At 42.3% G+C, this 18737-nt stretch overlaps 1 protein-coding gene across 3 annotated transcripts; it reads right to left on the bottom strand.

Moving 5' to 3' along the window:
* Positions 1-137: 137 nt before the first annotated feature.
* On the bottom strand, positions 138-17815 carry LOC131220781 (2-succinylbenzoate--CoA ligase, chloroplastic/peroxisomal). 3 transcript variants are annotated; one of them, XM_058215621.1, is made up of 10 exons: positions 17536-17814; positions 12087-12159; positions 8616-8793; positions 7912-8010; positions 7145-7242; positions 6348-6541; positions 5135-5262; positions 2098-2498; positions 1150-1367; positions 138-332 (listed from the first exon to the last, which is right to left on the bottom strand). In XM_058215621.1, exons 1-10 carry the CDS (start codon positions 17733-17735, stop codon positions 203-205), a joined length of 1719 nt encoding a protein of 572 aa, XP_058071604.1. In that variant the 5' UTR covers positions 17736-17814; the 3' UTR covers positions 138-202. The 3 variants fall into 3 exon arrangements, with proteins under 3 accessions (XP_058071604.1, XP_058071606.1, XP_058071605.1); XM_058215623.1 differs by lacking the exon at positions 1150-1367 and having other exon boundaries at positions 17536-17815; XM_058215622.1 differs by lacking the exon at positions 12087-12159 and having other exon boundaries at positions 17536-17675.
* Between the last annotated feature and the right edge of the window lie 922 nt (positions 17816-18737).

The following is an 18737-nucleotide window of genomic DNA, read 5'->3' as shown; positions in this document are numbered from 1 at the left end:
GATGAGTTGATTGTTCCAATTTTTTCTCTAAGCAATCTTCATGGTACAGCCCACCATTTTAACGGTTAAGATGTTACTGCAAAGAGACGCATCGGTAGAAAATAAAAACATTGTACGTGAACACTCTCTACAAATAGGGGCAAAATCACTTTATTAATATCAAAGTCTTCCCTCTATAGTGCGAGTTTACAACCATATTAGCTCATAGATGGCTATGTATGAATTGCAAGTGAGCGGAGGCCTCGTTCTTGACTTCATCTCTTTTGAGTTTCCCAATAGTAGTTAGTGGAAACGGCTTCTTCCACAATATAAATATCTTAGGTATTTTGAACCTGCAAAAATAAAAAAGAAATTAAAAAGAGAAAAAAAAAAGTCGAATGATCTTGACCATCTGTTTGGCTTATCACCCATCTCATGGGTACCATGCAAAAAATCACACTGATTGGACGACTCTAACCATCCCTTTAGTAGCCTATAAAAATAGATGGTCACGATCGTTTATGCAGAATAACTGGTCCAATCAAAGATCGGAGCCGTACATTTATCAGGTACCTTCGTGGATCGCATATAGTTCAAAAGAATCGCTTTTATCAGGCCATTCTAATTATCCCATCTAACGGTTATAAACAAATACAGGATTTGGACCGTTCATCTGTTAGATCCTGCAGCTGATGGACTACAACTAAAATTACACCAATCAGATTATCCTAGACAGGTTGGCTCTCCTTTTACCGTTGAATGTGGACTGTGGCCTGGTTTTTTTGGTGACCGTCCATTTGTAGTCCCCAAATTGTGGGCCATTGGTTATCAATGGACCACTAGATTTTATCAGGTAAATCCATCCACATTGGGGTCCAACAGATGAACTATCCGGATCTTGCATGGTGGGCCATGAAACCAAGATAACCATTGATCAATGGTCACCTCTTAGATGGGCCGTTGGTATAAGAATAGAGTGATTATCCATTCCTAACCATTGGATCTATATAATTTTTTTTTGCAAACTGTTGTGTAAATTTTTGTTAACCATCAGAAAAGGCTGATGGATAGATCGTGTCTTTTGGATCATGGTTCATCCAAAAGATGGTCCAATGATCAGACGGTCAGGATCAAACAATTGGTTTGTAGGGTTGACACCATTTATCATACCCAGTTAAATTTCGCATCTTGCAATAGCTCTGGAGGATCTTCCCAGATAGAACTTGTTCTTTCCCTTCATTCCAAGGATCTCTATTTTGATCGGTGGTCCACCGCCAATTCTCTTTTATCCGAACGCAAGCTACGATCGTCTCCGTCAATCGAGCGTGCGGAGCACCGATGACGACGATGCCTGAAACTCCCGGGTGTTGTGAAAGTACGGCCTCAACCTGAGCCGTCGATTCCAAATTTGTGATCATCTTAGATACCATAATTTGATTAGAGAGTATTCTAATTCCACACACACGCACACGAACACGTTACATTGTGAAACACGTGTGAAAGATCCCAGCTGTCCATATGGTGGACCGCACTATTTAGATCATCTTACCTAAAAGTCACTCTATTGTACTCATCAGGTTGGCCACAGTATACGAAACAAACCGATGGCTAGAAAAAATATATTTTGGACCGTTGGTTTGTTTTCTACATCGTGGCCCACCTTAGGAGCTAAACAACCTAATTTCTGAGGAGTAAGATCTAATCATGGTCCCACCTGATCTAAAGCTCTGATCTAGCACACGTGTTCCATATTGGTATGCGTGTGTTCTCAGTCAAAATTTCAGACATTGATTTTCCACATTTGCCCTCAATATGAAAAGTATTCCATGCTGAGTACGATCATGGGCCCACTTGGCTGCATGGCCTGATGATCCGGATCCTTCCACAGGATGGGCCCCACCATGAATGAAAGGCTAGATGAGAACCACAGCATTCACACAATGACAGCCGCCCAAATGGTGAGATGGATTGAAACAGAAAAATCAACGGTCTGATTGATATGTTTTCTGTAAACTCGTCCATCCTTGCTTGGTCCCAGCAAGTGGACGATCCAGATCACTCCATGCAGTCACGTGGGCCTTATCATCTCCCATGTTTACTTCCACCGTTGATCTTTACCTCCTCTGGGTATACATTCTCCCCTCCGCTCTTGATTCGGCCCTTTGATCGCCCCACTAGCCACAAATCACCACAGCCGTCCATCCATCCAATGTCACCCGTGTCCAGCCACCCTCCCTCACCGGAATCTGACGCCTCCGCCGGAATCTGACCCCAATACCCAGTCATCACATGTGGGCCCCTAGTAAGGATCCGCCCAACGCCCGCATGATCCTCGCCGTTGTCATTCACACTTATCCGTAGCTCGATGTGTGGTGCAGGTTTCCCGACTAGGGTGCCCTTCATATCGGGAGTTGGGTCGATATCAATGGTGGGGATTGTCCCAAGGGACTTGCGGGGATTTTGAACCGTTGGATCACGATTAGTCATGAAGGTAAGTGAAGAACATGCCTCTGTCATCCCTTTTGTGAAGAAAAATAAATAAATAAGAAAATTATCAGCCATGCAAGAATTGGATGCGGGTCGGGTACTACCGGACGGTCCTGGCAGGGGCTATGTGGGGGCCACCATGATGTATATGTTTTATCCATGCCGTCCATCCGTTTTTACATATCATTTTAGGACATATGCCCGAAAAGGAGATAGATATAAGCCTCAATTGGACCACACCACAGGAAGCATTGGTGACAATGATGCCAACAGTTGAAACCTTCCTAGGGCCCACCGTGATATTTATTTTCCATCCAACCTGTTCATAAGGTCACATAGACCTGGATGAAGGGAAATAACAAATATCAGCTTGATCCAAAACTTCCGCGGCCCTGGAGAATTTTTCAACGGTCATCATTCAATCCCCACTGTTTCCTTTGGTGTGGTCCATTTAAGTCTTCAATCTATCTAGCTTTTGGTCTCGTCATCTAAGATGATCTTTCAAAATGGATGGATGGCATAGATTAAATACATACGTCTTGTCGGGCCCCACAGAGGCCCTGACAGGATCGTCCGTCTCGAGCTAGGTGCTGGTGGGGGTAGTACCCAATCCGCGTCCGCGAGAATTATACAGAGAAGATAATGGTTTTAAGACTCGGACGAGTCTGATATGACTCGCTTGAGTTGACTCGGACATGCTCGAAGACGAGTCGTCCTGAGTGGTCGAGTCGAGTCACCCCAACTCAGTCGGAATGAGTCGACTCAGGGCTGTCTCCTAGTCTTAAAACGATGCAGAGGCTGGTAGGGCTGTCAGTGGGCCAGCCCCAGGTGGGCCAAGTAAACTATACGTCCGAGCCCGACATAGCCCGCGAAGGGCCTAAACAAAGAGGCCCAAGCAAGATCTGTGATGATTATGAACGCCTAAGCCTAGCCTAACCACCTCTTGTGCATGATATCGGCCGTTCATCGAGTGGGCCCATCAAGCGTGATATATGACAAATATGTCCTTGGTCTGGGCTTGGCCTGACTGATGGCCTCTTTAAGAAAGGGCCTAAGCTGTTGGGCATCGACGATCGTCGGGCCATGTACTGTGGCCAAAGCCTTGCCCGAAGCGGGCCAGGCATAAAAGCCCAACAGGTATCCAACACATCGATGGGCTCTCAAAGGGCTAGATACCTGTTGGGCTTTCATGCTTGGCCCGCTTAAAGTTAGGCCATGTTCAACCAATGGCCCGCCTTCATTTTTAGGCTGGTTTGGACTAATTTTAGGCCCATTGGTTGAACATGGGCATAACTTTAAGCCCAATAGCTAATTTGGCTGGACATAAGATGGCTTGTCCATAGATAGCCCACACGTAGATCTAAACTAGGGCAACATGTGCTGCTAATGAAAAAACATCATGTGTGTATTTGCACATGTATACATGGCACACTTTTTTATTGGGCATGACTTAGACCAAGGTAGGGGGGATTCTTACCCTGACTATGGGGCCACTGTGATGAATGTGCCTTATATCCGTGCGGTCCATCCCTTTTGAGAACTTATTTTAGGGCATGATCCAAAAAATGAAGTAGATCTAAATCTTAGTAGACCATAATATAAGAAATAAGGGTATTTAATCATTAAAAACCTTCCGTGGGCCACAAAAGTTTTTGATCAAGCTGATATTTATATAGTCTCTTTGTCTAAGTCTATGTGACATTATTAACAAGTTAGATGGCAAATACACATTATAGTGAACCTCATGAAAATTTTAATGGTGAGGATTTAATCACCACTGTATCCGTTGTATGGTCCACCTAAGATTTGGATATGCTTCATTTTTTTTGGATCATGATGTAAAATGAGCTATCAAAATGGATGGACATTGTGGATGTAAGGTGGATACATAATAGTGGGCCCTGTAGTTAGGGATCCACCAATAGAGCCGAGCATGAGATGATTTGACTTGTTTAGACCTGACTTGACCTGAACCTAGTGGGTGAGTTGATCGAACCGAGTAAACTTCATCTAATCCGAACTCAAATTGAGTTGAGTTTGGGTCACCCACTAACTTAACTCGACTCGACCGGAAATCCGACTTGGTATTGACTCGACTCGATCCGAAACTCAACTAGTATATATAAAAAAACATAATCTAAATTTTAGATTTAAGATATGAGATGTCATGTAGCTGATAGACAAGTTGCAATCACCGTAGTTGCACACAGATTTTGAGCTGTGATTTCAGCTCGCGGATACTCGCCGCACCTGACCAGACTTGTGCTGACTTGACCCGACTCGGTATTTATAACGGGGTAGAACTTGGTCCGGATAAGCCCAGGCAAAACCCGGTCTTAGATCAGGTCAAGCATACTGGACGCGGTACGGTGTAAGGCCGAGTTCAGGTCAGGTCTACTTCAAAATCAAGTTGGGTCGTGTCAGCCATAACTCAAGCATGCCATGGTGCAAAAAGTTAGCCCGGCCCACCCACTGGGTGGGTCCGGGCAGGTCCATGCCTATGACAAAAGTGGCAGACGGTCTAAATCTAAAGGACACGTGAAACATCTGACAGGTAGCCTTGACCGGCTGATTTTTGGGCCAGCTCATGTTCACGGTGAGCCTCACCTGATGAACGGTCCAGATCACCTATTAAGAGAGATAAAAAGGGGGATATCAGCAAACGCACCATAGGCTGAAACAATCTTAGCATTAGGGAAGACATGAGAAGCGCCCTTGAGAAGCTCATTTGAAAGCCCTCCACCACCGCTTAAAATCTTCTTCACACTCTCTCCACCCGTCCATCTTCTCTCTTCCCTGAGTAAAGAGAAGGACGGCTGTCAATCATCGGATGATCTTAAGGTGGGGCCCTGCCCATACCCACGCGGGCACACGTGCCAATGTGGAACACGTGTGCCAAATCTGAGCTTTCCATCAGTTGAGCTACACTATTTAGATCAAGCGAAACAGATGGATGGGTGGAAAATTTTGTTTTAACCGTTAATGCACGTTATAAATTGTGGCCCACCTGACGGGTGGAACGGCTTGATTTTTGAACCAGAAGATCTTAGAATTATATCCGACGAGATGGATGGCTCAGATATAGAACACGTGTGCCTTCGTGTGAATGGTTGAGATCCACAGGTGCGTGGAATTAGCAGAGCTTTGCTAATAAGAGCACACGCGTGTGAAATACATCTCATGTACACGCCACCAATATGCCAGCATGGCAATACGTGCAAGATCCAATCCATCCATTAGGTTGATCCAATGAAGTACATAAATCTGGTCCACTCATCATGTGGACCCAAATATCTAAATAGGTCGATGGGTTAGAAAACATCAGCCAAGTTTTTGAGAGCCGTATATTTATTTTGCAAATTGTGGCCCACCTGGCCAGTGAATCAACCTGATTCTTGGGCTAGGACATCAATATATTCTGATGGATGGACAGGATCTTCGAACTCTCGTGCCATGCTCGCACATGTGTGACGTGTACATGAACTTTATTGCACACGTGTGTGCTCCACGAAGTTCCTGACTTCAAATTTAATAAAATCTGATAACGAAAAATGAGTGCGGCAGTTCGGCTGTTGAATCAACACCGCTCATCATACCATACGGACGATCCTAGCCATCAGTTTTACTATTGACCCGTCCACAATTTCCATTTTACGGTCCACTTCCAGGCCACTGTTTGTATGGCTAGGATACTCCGTTTGGGACGGTCTAGATCAACTTCCCCCCAACTGCCACGTGTCACACACATCAGAAAACACCGATGTGGGTTACCCCAATTCGATTGAGCGATACGACTTTTGGGCCATGCCACATCTGCAGTGGGCCTCACAAATTGAACGGTCCGGATCAAGATTGCGATTAATCATACAGCGCATGATTACCTGAGAGTAGACAGTAGATCTGCCACCATTGTAGGGACGGTGATCAGAGATGTGATATGGTACTGTTCTATGGCTTGGACGGCTGATCTTGCTTCAAACTTAGGGAGGAAGACATGGCAAGCTCCTACCATGAGCATAGCCAAGCATGTGGATATTCCACCAATATGGCACAAAGGAGCTGTGTGGAGATAAACCTGAAAAAAATTCACACATTTCACTCCTAGTGATAGGGCATGCACACGTGCTTATTTGACACGTACGTGTGTGGCATATTGGCCATTCATGAGTAGGTCCACCGTGGGAGATGATATGTGACCAGTGATCTGCGGTTCTGGGGCAGCACATGATCATGGTCGGGACCCACCTGATTAGCGTCCCAGATCTTTCACATGGTTTTGATGAACAGGATCCTTGATTGATGGGCCCCACCATGGATGGCTAGGATCTTTTGGTGTATTAGATTTTTGGGTTATCCATCATCTGCCGTGGAGACCCATTAAATCAACGTTCTGGATCTCCAGACCATGGTCCCACATGCCTGCTAGGATGGTCAGAGCTCTCTGTGTGTAGAGCTGCACATGGAGCTAGCAAACCCCACATTGGTATTTGATACTCTGGCAGAGGATGATGGATGATGTGTAGGCACTTGAATTTGTAGGCATGTTATATATAACTCAAATCAAACCGTTAAAAAACTAGTACCCGAAGTTGCACAACTAATCAAACCGTCGATTATTATTTTTTTTAAAAAGATTTTTTAATAACGAGAATTTATATTTTTGGATCGGAAAGCATACATCATCATCACCATAACCAACGGTTGCGATTTTAGCAAGGGATTGAACGATGAGAGATGTATGGCTTATAGCGACTCCTTTTGGTCTGCCAGTGGTCCCTATAACACCAACAAAAAGAATTCAAATTCAATGCAAGGATTCCGTACATGTGGGCCCCATATTTCATCGATCAAAACCGCTGATCTAATGGGACCGATCATGGATGTGGGATACCTCATATAACTTCTAGATCGAACCATCAGAACCCTTCAGTATGGCCACTTACAAATTAACGGTTAATGGATTAAAAAAAATATAGCAACCACATTCATCGAATAAACAATAAAATTTGAATGGTTGGGATCATTCAATCCATTGTGAAAACCATAGATCAACGGTTTCGATTACTGAAGTAACTGAATCAGGGTCCCGCGTGTGATATCTTGTCTGTACAACAAAACGCACACAGACGCTACTATGCCAACGTGGCACATCTGTGAGAGATCCATACCGTCTATCAGGATAGACTACGAGCCCTGGTCCAAACTTAGGCTGTTCGACCTATCAAGTTGGCTACAGGCGTAAGAAAGGACGGCTAAAAAGAATCGTCCAATGTCACACGTTTGCATGTGGACCCTCGTAATGGACCGACCAGCTAATTTTTGTTGCCAGTGCACATCATATATGGTGGGCCCCTCCTGATGAACGGGTTGGATGTCACATCAGAAAGTCTAGGTGCACGTGTTAGAGTGTGTGTGGGATTAGCGTTTCAAGCGTGCGAGTTTCACCTGATGTGAAGATTATCATAGCAATGCCCTTCGGCGACCAACGGTAGTCATATGCTTGTGGCCCATCTAACAGGCATTTTATGGTGTTCGTAGTGACCACTGTAAAATAAGGCAACAGCAGTGAGATCTGAGAAAACGTACACACGCAGGCACACGTGTCAATATAGAACACGTGTGAGCCATCTGAGCTTTTCATCTGGGATCTTAGATTCGTCTGACTAAAAAATCAGACAGTTTTAATTTTCAGGTGGGCCCCAATGTGCAAATTCAACTGACGGTTAAAAGAATCTTTTATAGCCATCCATTTGCTTGGGCGTGCTGTGGCCAGTGTTCAATATTGGCACGTGTGTTTGTACACGCCGGCCTATTCAACGTGGGGCCCACCTGATCAATGGTTCCAATCAAAGAACGCCAAACAAGAGGTGGCGATCTGAAACGCCAGGATCAATTGATTGTAATCGGGTCATTGTGAGAGTACGATTACAATCCTAACTCGTGGATCAGATCCAGACCGTCCATCAGGATGCGAACAAATCAGGGTGGTCACCTCATCAGGTGGGCCATGCGTACAAGAAAGAAATGGAATGTTAATTTACCGACGGTCCACATTCAACGTACTAATGTGGCCCAATTGATGAGCCAGGACACATGCATCTTTGGGGCCCACCTAATAAAAGGATCAACGGCTGAGATAGACTGCTTACTATTGAGATAGTTGCTAAGGCTTGAAGAAGGATCTCCAAGAAAGACATGAGACGTCAAGGACTGTAGCTTGGTATTTTTGTAATTTTGAAGCTCCAAGGACCACACATAGCAGCTTTCATCCACCACTAACACTGTGGGCCCCACCAGCTCCATTGCATATCTGGCCTCTTCAAAGCTCTGCGCACGTTAGAAGAGACATTCTTACGGTGCAGGATAAGCCTACATCTCCAATGGCTCATTTTAGGGGAAGGCAGTACAATAGCGAAATGAAAATGAAGAGTGAGATTAGTAATCCAGATGGGACCCGCTTCGGATAAGGGATGGCTGGGAATATTCCTGATCGGAAGATCCTGGCCCTTCAATCTTTATTTTTTAATTTTATTTTTCTCTAAAACATTTTTTTGGTAGGCTTTCGATCCGACGGTTAGGATCTACCAAGATTTTTGATGCAACCCAATACATAGTCAGATCAATGGTCAGGATCACTGCACCAATGTGCCCCGCCCTGCGACGATTCTGCATCATCCACTGGTCGTTCCATCCAAGTTGATTTATGGCCTTCAAATGGATGGCAAAAACATGGAAATTGTTAACCGTCCATTAAAAAAAAAGTGAAAGGTCTACTTCTCAGGTGCTAGTATCATTCAACCAGTCATGATCTTTAGTTCAATGGCCATACACAACGAGGCCCACAATCTGAACCGTCGAGATTTACTGACCGTATATCAACATCTACCATAGAGCGGCAAGGGACCCTGACGCGGCTCATATTGCAAAAAAAAGAAAGAAAAAGAGAGAGAGAGAGAGAGAGAGAGAGGGAGAGAAAATCTTTCTTGGTGGCTAGTGACGGTGATGCACGTGCACTTAGAAATTATTCAGAAATTGCACATGTGGCATACAAGTAATTCAAATTAAACTTTCCATTTAGATGTTAAGCTTGCTTGATCATTTGACTCCTGTGCATATTTCAAGACCGAAGTGTCTATAAATCTATATAGGACCTCAAATTTTCATCGACCTATAATTTAAAGTTTTTAGAATATTATTGTTGAGATCTTAAATAAATATGGATAAATATGCACGTTCACACTTTAAAATTTTAAAAACTTATGCATGGAGACCTATTTCTAAGCATTGGTTATTAACAAAATTTCACACGAAGCTTTTAAAAATAAATCTAACCGTTAAAAATTAAAAAATTAAATAAAGAAGAAAGAAGAAGAAGATTGCATGTTCTTAAGAAGCTATTAAATTCATCCGGTCATTTAAACATTAAGTCTAACATTATGATCTATTCATCCAGGATCCAAATCTACTTGACCTACTACCGATTATTAAAAATAATGGTAAATTAATGAAGGTCTATCTAAAATTAAGATACTTGATGAATTAAATCTGGATCATTCCATATACATAAATCAAATTGGCCAAAATATTATATGACATTCAAATCAACAATTTAGAGTGCTTGTAATTGAATCACCATTTTTGTTTATTGCGAATGGCTCAAATTGCAAACTTGGGTAATCTAAACCTAGCTAATTGCACACAGTAATTTTGTTAACCGTTTTATTTTATAAATACTTAAATTAACCAAGCAAGCTCTAAAAGACTCATTAGTGGACCGCTAAACACGAAATTATGACAAAATATTTGTCTTAGTTTGTGACTAAATTTGAATTAAGTTAAAAGTTTGCCCAAGTTATGACATTCGAACCGTTAGATCGTGATTACATTTAGGACACTAATTTAAGTTAATACTTAATACATATTCCGATAGTCGCGGCTTCGATTAATGATCGGTAACCGATGAATTGACTTCAAATTATACCCGTCGATTAACGCATCCAAATAGCGGACTAAACTTATTCATGCATAGATCATTACTAGGGCCTCCTACCTTACGGCGTAGATCGACCCGTGCATCCTTTAGTGAACCCCAAAACTTAGAAACAACCTTTCATAGATAATAGTAAATACCTAGCTTCTGAGGCCATTTGCACCCCTTTTTGGCACTATAAATAGTCCGCTATTTCACACCCTCAGCTCTCCATATAAAATTGTGCCCTAAGATGGGGAAAGAAAGAGAGAAGAAGAGAAAAGGAGAGAGTGTGTGATAAAAAATCTGAGGGTTGTGTACCTTTTCCCTTTTATCCCTTCTATCGCAAATATAGCCACTTCCAGATCCTGGATCTCTTTCATTGACAATCAAATGTAAGAAATGGATCCTACTTCCTAGTTTATGTCTTCTTAGGTTGAGCTTTAAGAATCTTACAATAGCTTATGTTTCAATAATTTTCCTTGACTTATGAGTTAGGTATGATGGTATGAGATAATATGTCTAATTTGTTGGCGTATGTTGAGGTGACATAACTGCCATATTAGTAAAAAAAGGGTGACGAGCCTCCTCGTAGTGACCATTAAGCACTAGTGAAGATCACGGGCCTATTATAATGTTGATGGAATTGATGTCAGGATTTCACCACATTTATGACTAGGTGACGACCCTTATATTATTTGCAGTCATCCTTGGGTGATGAAGCCTAAAATGGATAAAGGGGCACAAGTGAAGAACTGTTATTGACACAATGAGCATTATGATTCATTTACACTTGTGATAGAATAGTGGTATTCTAACTTTACCAATATATTAATTGAATGAGCATGGATAAACATCTAACTAACCATGTATATCATGTGATACATTGGGGTCACTACGATGAGTGAGTATTTAAATTGCGGGGAACATGCATTTGTATATTATGAGTACAGGGCAAATAAGCTTTTATTGTATTGGGTAAACTCAATTGGGCCGGCTGTGGATGTATGTTATTTATCCATGCCGTCCATCCATTTTTACTGCTCATTCCAGGGGTTGAGTCCAAATTTGGAATCAGGTCAATTCCAAATTTGAAGCATATCCAAGCTTAAGTGGACCACACCACAGGAAACTGTGAGAATAATGATTTCCACCGTTGAAACCTTGCTAGGGCCCACAGTGATATTTATTTGTCATCCAACCTGTTCATAAGATCGCACAAACATGTATGAATGGAAAAAAACAAATATCAGCTTGATCCAAAACTTCTGTGCCCCCCAAGAAAATTTCAACGGTAAATGTTCAATTCACATTGTTTCCTATTATGTGGTCCACTTGAGTTTCGGATTATGTTACATTTTTGGCATAAGCTCTAAAATTATCTCATAAAGATGGACGGAGTAGATAAAATGCATGAATCGCGGTGGGCTCACAGAGTTTACTCAATTCGCTTATCATACCGAGTTAGTACACAGTCCGCTTTCAGCGAACTGAAATGACAAAAAAGAAAAGAAAGTCTCTATAAGGGGGCTTTTTCGCAAATTCTAATTATCCAGCCTGAAAGCATAGGGACTTTTTGGGCATGGAAAGTCCAAATTTAGACCTTTAGTAATTTTGGAAAAATCTACTTGCACGAGGAAATTCCTCTTACCCAGCGGTAGTTGAGCGGAGCGGCGATCCCTCCAACATATGCAATGGCTAAAAGCAGTTCCAAATACCAGTCACTGAAAGAGAGAGAGAGAGACAGAGAAAGAGGGAGATTAATGATGGGCTTTTTCTCACCGTTAACATTGCGTGGCCCACCAATGCTGTACCGTTCTTTAAGAGGATATACATCTGGATCCAAATGCTTTATATCAAACATACCATGCTCACCTTTTCAGGTGTCATGGCCCACTCATGCACGACAGGTGTGCGATGTGGATGTTGGATAGACATCCTGGTGGGTCCCACAGTCACTCAGAATGAGTTGAAAAGACAAATACCAAGTTGGTGTAAATGGGCCGGGCTCGGGCATATAATCAGAATTTTGAATAGGCCCGGCCTGAAACAGTTAAAAATCACGGACCACGGCCACTAGGCCCGGCCCGTTGACACCCCTAATACCATCGGTTGAATGGGAGCGAATTAGGTGTTACCCGGGTGACACCTTAGTGGGTGTTACTCTTACCATGTGGGGCCCACCTTGATTAATTTATTGTATATCTACTCCACCCGTACGTTTTTTCAGCTCATTTTGGGACGTTATTCCAAAAATAAAGAAGATGTGGACCACACTACTGTAAAAAGTGGGGAATGACCATTAAAAGCCTTTTGTAGCCCAGAGAAGTTTTGGATCAATCTGATCCTTGTATTTTCCCTTCATCCAGGTCTGGTTGACCTTATCAGTGGTTTGGATGGAAAATAAACATTAAAACCTGCTTACAGTGGGCGCGGGGAAGTTCTTAATGGTGGTTGTTCATTCACTACTTTTCCTGTGGTGTGGTCCATCTGAGATTTGGATCTGGTCAATGGTTCCAACTACGTCCTAAAATGGGCTGGAAAAACTGATGGATGGCATGGACATACAGTACATCATCAAATGGGCCCCATGGTAAGGGTAACGGATGCAGATTGTCCTAGCCCGCCGGCCCACCATGATGTATCTGTTTATCCATGCCGTCCATCACTTCTCTCCGATCATTTCAAGGCATGTCCACAAAAATAAGGCAGATCAAACGCTAAAGTGAACCACACCAAGGATGACTCTTGCATTTAATGCATTGTACATTTAATGCAACTCAAGCTTATTATTTGATGTGGTACACTTGAGCGTTGGATCTGCCTCATTTTTATCCAAATATCTTAAAATGATTTAATAGAAGGGATGTACAGCTACATATACATCACAGTAGGCTGCCCACGGAACTGCCCGTTCATGGGAACGGATTGGCTACTCCCCCTGCCACCAGCCCCGTGGCTGTGGTCGGTGCTCTGTGGGCCCCACCATGATGTATGTGTTTCATCCATTCTGTTCATACATTTTTACAGATCATTTTAGGGCTTGAAACAAAAAATTAGAGGGATATAAATCTCAGGTGGACTATGGGAAAACAATATTGATTGAAGATCCACCATTAAAATCCTCCTAAGGCCTACTGTACTATTTTTTTGACATCCAATATGTTGATTAGGTCATACAGAACTAGATGAAGGGAAGAAACAAGGATCGGCTTGATCCAAAACTTCTATAGCCCCCAAAAAGTTTTTAATGGCAGACCGTCATTCAACATTATTTGAGATTGGGATATACCTCATTTTTGGTCCCGTACTATTAAATGATATAGAAAAATAGATGGATAGATTGGATGAAACACATACATCATGATGACCTCACAGAGCACCAACCACCAGCCTTTGGCTGGCTGCAGGGGAGTAGCCAATCCGTTGCCGGCTGTCATACCCAACAGCTACCCGTCAACGCGCTGGCAGCTGCTGCAACTAATATTTACTGTTCATCTTTCATTGAAGTTAGATGGAACTAACATCTTTATTATTGTACCATCATTATCCACACTCAATGCATCCATTGTTCCAACTGAATTGAGGGCATGAGCTAAAAATACCTAGGTAAATCCAAAGTTCAAGTGGACTACACTATAGAAAGAAGGGAGTGGTACACTCATTATTAAGAACTTATTAGGGCCATTGCTTACTTTGGTGTGGGTGACTTTGGGCGTTGGATTTGCATCATTTTTTAGTTCATACCTTGAAAATTTTTAATAAAATAAATGTATGATGCAATTATGGTATATGTATCGTGATGGGACCAACATATTTAAGCCACTCCTCTTGGACCATTTTTAAAGTAGAAATGCCTACATATTTTCTAATAAGATTGAATTGTAATAATTTATTATTTACGCAGTATTTATAATGAATTTGATGCAAGTAACCTATAAACATATAACTCCAATATAACATGTAAAGGCCATATATAGATGAATGGATAAAAACTATCCATCAACACGAGGGCACAAAGTAGATCTTAAAATCCACCCAAAGTCCAGTATTTGCTACTGGACCTGATAATATAATATTGAGATTAATCTAATTCTTTCTATCATTTTCAAGTATCAGATGGAGTTTACTATTGTAATAGATATTTTAAATCGAGTCTATTGCTGGATCCTTTGATGCAATTGATAGTTTGTTTAATGTCAAATGAATTGTCATCCATCTGTAAGAAATTTAGAGCATTTTTGCTTTTAAATAAGTTTTCTATAGTCAACTGGCACTTATTGTTTTCTACTCAACATGGGTTCAGGAACATTACATGAAACACGCAATCAAAAACCCCACACCATGGCGATGCAGATAAATGATTAAAGCTTCTCTATCATAAGTCAACGTGGGTTATCTATTATTCTAGTATTTGATCAGCTGACTAAGATTTTTATATTAAAGTAATTTTTAAGAGAGATGGACAATCAAAGATGGGACCCTACATCAATGACTGTATTTATTTTACTATAATCAACATGAACAGTCAAAATGATTTTTTAAGGGAAGGATAGGCAATCAAGATGAGCCATGATTGACAGTCTAGATAAATAATTAGGTCTGTTTTATAATCAATATGGACCATTTATTTTTCTAACCATTCGATCAAATGGATCAACAAAGCAAAGTACCTTTCAAGAAGGATGCACAATAAAAAATGGCCCCACATGATGAACGGCCTATATTACTAATTAAACCATTCATTATTATAATCAGTACAGACAATCAACTTTCTAGCCACTAATTGGATGGTTAAGATCATCAAAACAGGTTTATTTAATGAGAGATGGACAATCAAATGCGGGCCTATATGATGGACAATCTTCCTTGGTATAATTAATCCAGATTATCCAATTTCTTGGTCTCTGATCGAATGGTTAGGATTATCTCAAAGTAGTTTTAGGAGGGATGGAGAAACAAAAGAGGGCCCGCATGATAGATGATCCAAATCATCAATCAAACCATTGTTTGTCATAATCCAATTATCTGATCAAAGTGATACTTCAAAGAAATCTATCAAAGGTGGAACCCACATGAAGGATAGTCTATATCACCGATTTGACCTTTTATATTATAATCAATCTAGACCGTCCACTGATCTGATGGTCATGACCTTCTCAACATTGATAAGATGGTCCTTGTTAGATTTTGGATGGACAAGATCGTAAGTCGGGTTCAAAGTTTTACTTCAGACCGTCCATGGTAGGTTCCATTTGAGATAAACGCTACAGATCAACTAGCAACGTGGGCCCCACCAACGGGTAGGTCAGTCCATGAACCTCAGGTGTGATGTGAACTGAAACTTTTTTAAAATCAAACGGTCCAAATCATGGGTCCCACCCTACGTATACCTGAATCCAAAAGTAAGCTTATTTGATTATCTGACAGTCGGATTGGTGGGCCTTTAGTAACCGTCAGCATCGAAAAATATCCAACCGTTAAATAATGAAAACGACACATAAGGTTTCAAATAAAACTGTGCAAACCATACCATGGGTCCCACTCTCTCTATACAACGGAACCCATGATCATGGGCTCCTTGAGGCCCGTCATGATGTATGTGTTTTATCCACGCCGTCCATTCATTTTGGAAAATCATTTTAGGTTATGGACCCAAAAACAAGGCAGATTGAATGCTTAAGTGGACCACATGACAGGAAACCATGGGGATTGAATGCCTACCGCTGAAAACTTCTTAGGAGCCATAGAAGTTTTAGATCAAGCTGATATTTATGTGTTCCCTTCATCCAGGCCTATATGACCTTATGAACAGGTTGGATGGAAAATAAACATCATGTGGGCCCTAGAAACTTTTTAACGGTGGGATCATTGTAGCCATTGTTTCCTCTGGCGTGGCGCACTTGAGCCTTTGATTTACCTCATCTTTGGGCTCATGCACTAAAATGATATTTCAAAATGGAAGGACGTCTCAGATAAAACTCACAGTGGGCTCCACATAGCCCTGATTGGATTATCGGTCTTGAGCTGGGCCAGGCGTTCAATCACCCACTGCTTTTTACAGTGTGGTCCACTTGATTTTTGGATCTGTCTTATTTTTCGGCTAAGGTCTTACGAAGAGCTCACCAAGTGGACGGACGGTTTGGATATAACTCATACATCATGATGGGACCCACAGAACTTGGTGACGTCAACACACCAGCCACATCGGTGGTGTGTGGTACACTAGCCAATCCGCTTCAGGTGGGGAGGCCCACTAGATGAACGATTCGGATCTCGTACACGCGCCCAGTAGGCATTTATAGGGAGGTTGGACTTGACATGTCTACTGGCAAACTCCTCTGTCACACGTGTCCACATGAGATCCAATCAGCCCATCACGTGATTCCCACTGTTCCTGAAATCGTACTGATCTGCATATTGCGTGGGCCCCACATTTACAGAAAATGGACGGCTACGAAATTGACGAACGGTCGGTATCAAATGTACACGTTCATCCTATCTGCTTTTTTTCTTTTTTTACCAGGCCATGTTCCCAGTAGCCCATCTGTCACACGCACGCCATAGTGACAGTGGCACGTGCGAAGACAATCCCTCTATCCATCTCAGGCGACATCTAGTACGTCCATTCGTTTCGGCAGCTTATGTAAGGACAGATCGAAAAGTCAAGTGGGCCACCCGACAAGCAACAGTGGGGATTGAATTCTCACCATTGAAACCTTCGTGGGATCCACGGAATTTTAGATCAGGTTGATATTCATCCTCTCCTCTCTCCCTGTTGGAAATCACATTATGAACGGTTTGGATGGCATATAAACATCACGGTGGGCCCCAGGAAGGTTTCAATTTTGGCGTTTCTATCTCCACCGTTCCTGTAGAGTGGCCCGCTTGGATCTACCTCATTTATGGGTCGCTTCCTAACATGAGCTGGCGAAACTGATGGACGGAGTGGATTTCACATGCAAATCTCGGTGGGCGCCACAGAGCTTTCATGCTACAGGAAACTCGCCTCGATCCTACGATCCTACCGCGTCCCACTTCCCGCGAAGTTACTCAAAGAAAGCTTAACCTTCGCCCAAGGGGCGCAGGATAGCACGAACCTGTTAAGAGCTGCTATAGCGACGACGTCTCCTTCTCCGACGCCGAGCTCCTCCGACAGACCTCGAGCCAGTGCGGCCACGCCGGCGGCGAAATCCTCGCCGTTGATTCTCCTGTTTCCGGTGATCGTGACCGGAGAATCTCGCCTGAGAGTCGAAATCCGGCTCAAGCACTGGCATATGTGGGATTTGGAAAACGCCATTGCAGGCAGAGACAAATGAAAGAAATGGAAATTCCCGAAATCGGATTTCTTATCGGATATCTCTCTTACTCTGACTCTCTGAGCGTGATCTATTTAAAAAGGTTTCGCAGCCTCTCATTTTCGATTGGACCAAAAAGCCCCTGCAAGAAAAAGAAAGGACGAGAGGAGTAAATTGTTACTCAGTCTGGCATGTCTCTTGATACGCAGGCACTCAGAAATTGTACACGTTCCATTTACTAACTTAAATAAAACATACACTGTGCATCTCACTGTCCGCGAGTCACAATCCCAAGATTAGAGTGGTTGAGAAAACCTAAGCTTTGATTCGTGGACACTTGTTGGTGGAAATAGGACCGTTGGAGGTTTTCATTTTTAACCGTCCAATAAAAGTCGATCAATCTGATGTGAAGATAATCAAATAAACCTTAAATTTTAGTTCAAAATACATCTACACTGATTAGTATACTTTGGACGGTTTATTTTATTAGTCGTATGCCACGTGTGTAATTCTATGTAATTTATATGTGCCTGTGCATCATCTATCATATTGGGCCAAAGTATCAAAGTTTTTCTCAACATATGTACGGTGGATGTGTCAATCATCTCAAGTTTGTACCACAGAAGTGGCATATGTGTATCAGATATGAACCGTTCATTCATTGTAAAACTCTTGTAGCAGAACCATCAACCAAACATTACAACGATTGCACAATCTCAACCGTGTAAAAAGATGATATAAAAAAACTGATTGGATTTTAGTGTTTTTCGTACACAATTTTCAAAATGATTAGGATTGGACGGATCATGACCATGTGTCCTTGTTCATTCATGGTGATCCCCTATGGCAATGAATGAACGGTTCCGATCATGCTATACACATGCCATGTTCACACTGAGGAGAGAAAGTACAAATTTCTAAAGTGGATTGGGTGATGACCCTACTGACCGGACTCCGTGGGGCCCACTGTGATGTATTTGTTTTATCCAGTCAGTCCTTTCCCC

The sequence above is a fragment of the Magnolia sinica genome, chromosome 12, assembly GCF_029962835.1.
Source record: "Magnolia sinica isolate HGM2019 chromosome 12, MsV1, whole genome shotgun sequence".
NCBI lineage: Eukaryota > Viridiplantae > Streptophyta > Magnoliopsida > Magnoliales > Magnoliaceae > Magnolia > Magnolia sinica.
This window is presented reverse-complemented; position numbering and strand designations above follow the sequence as displayed.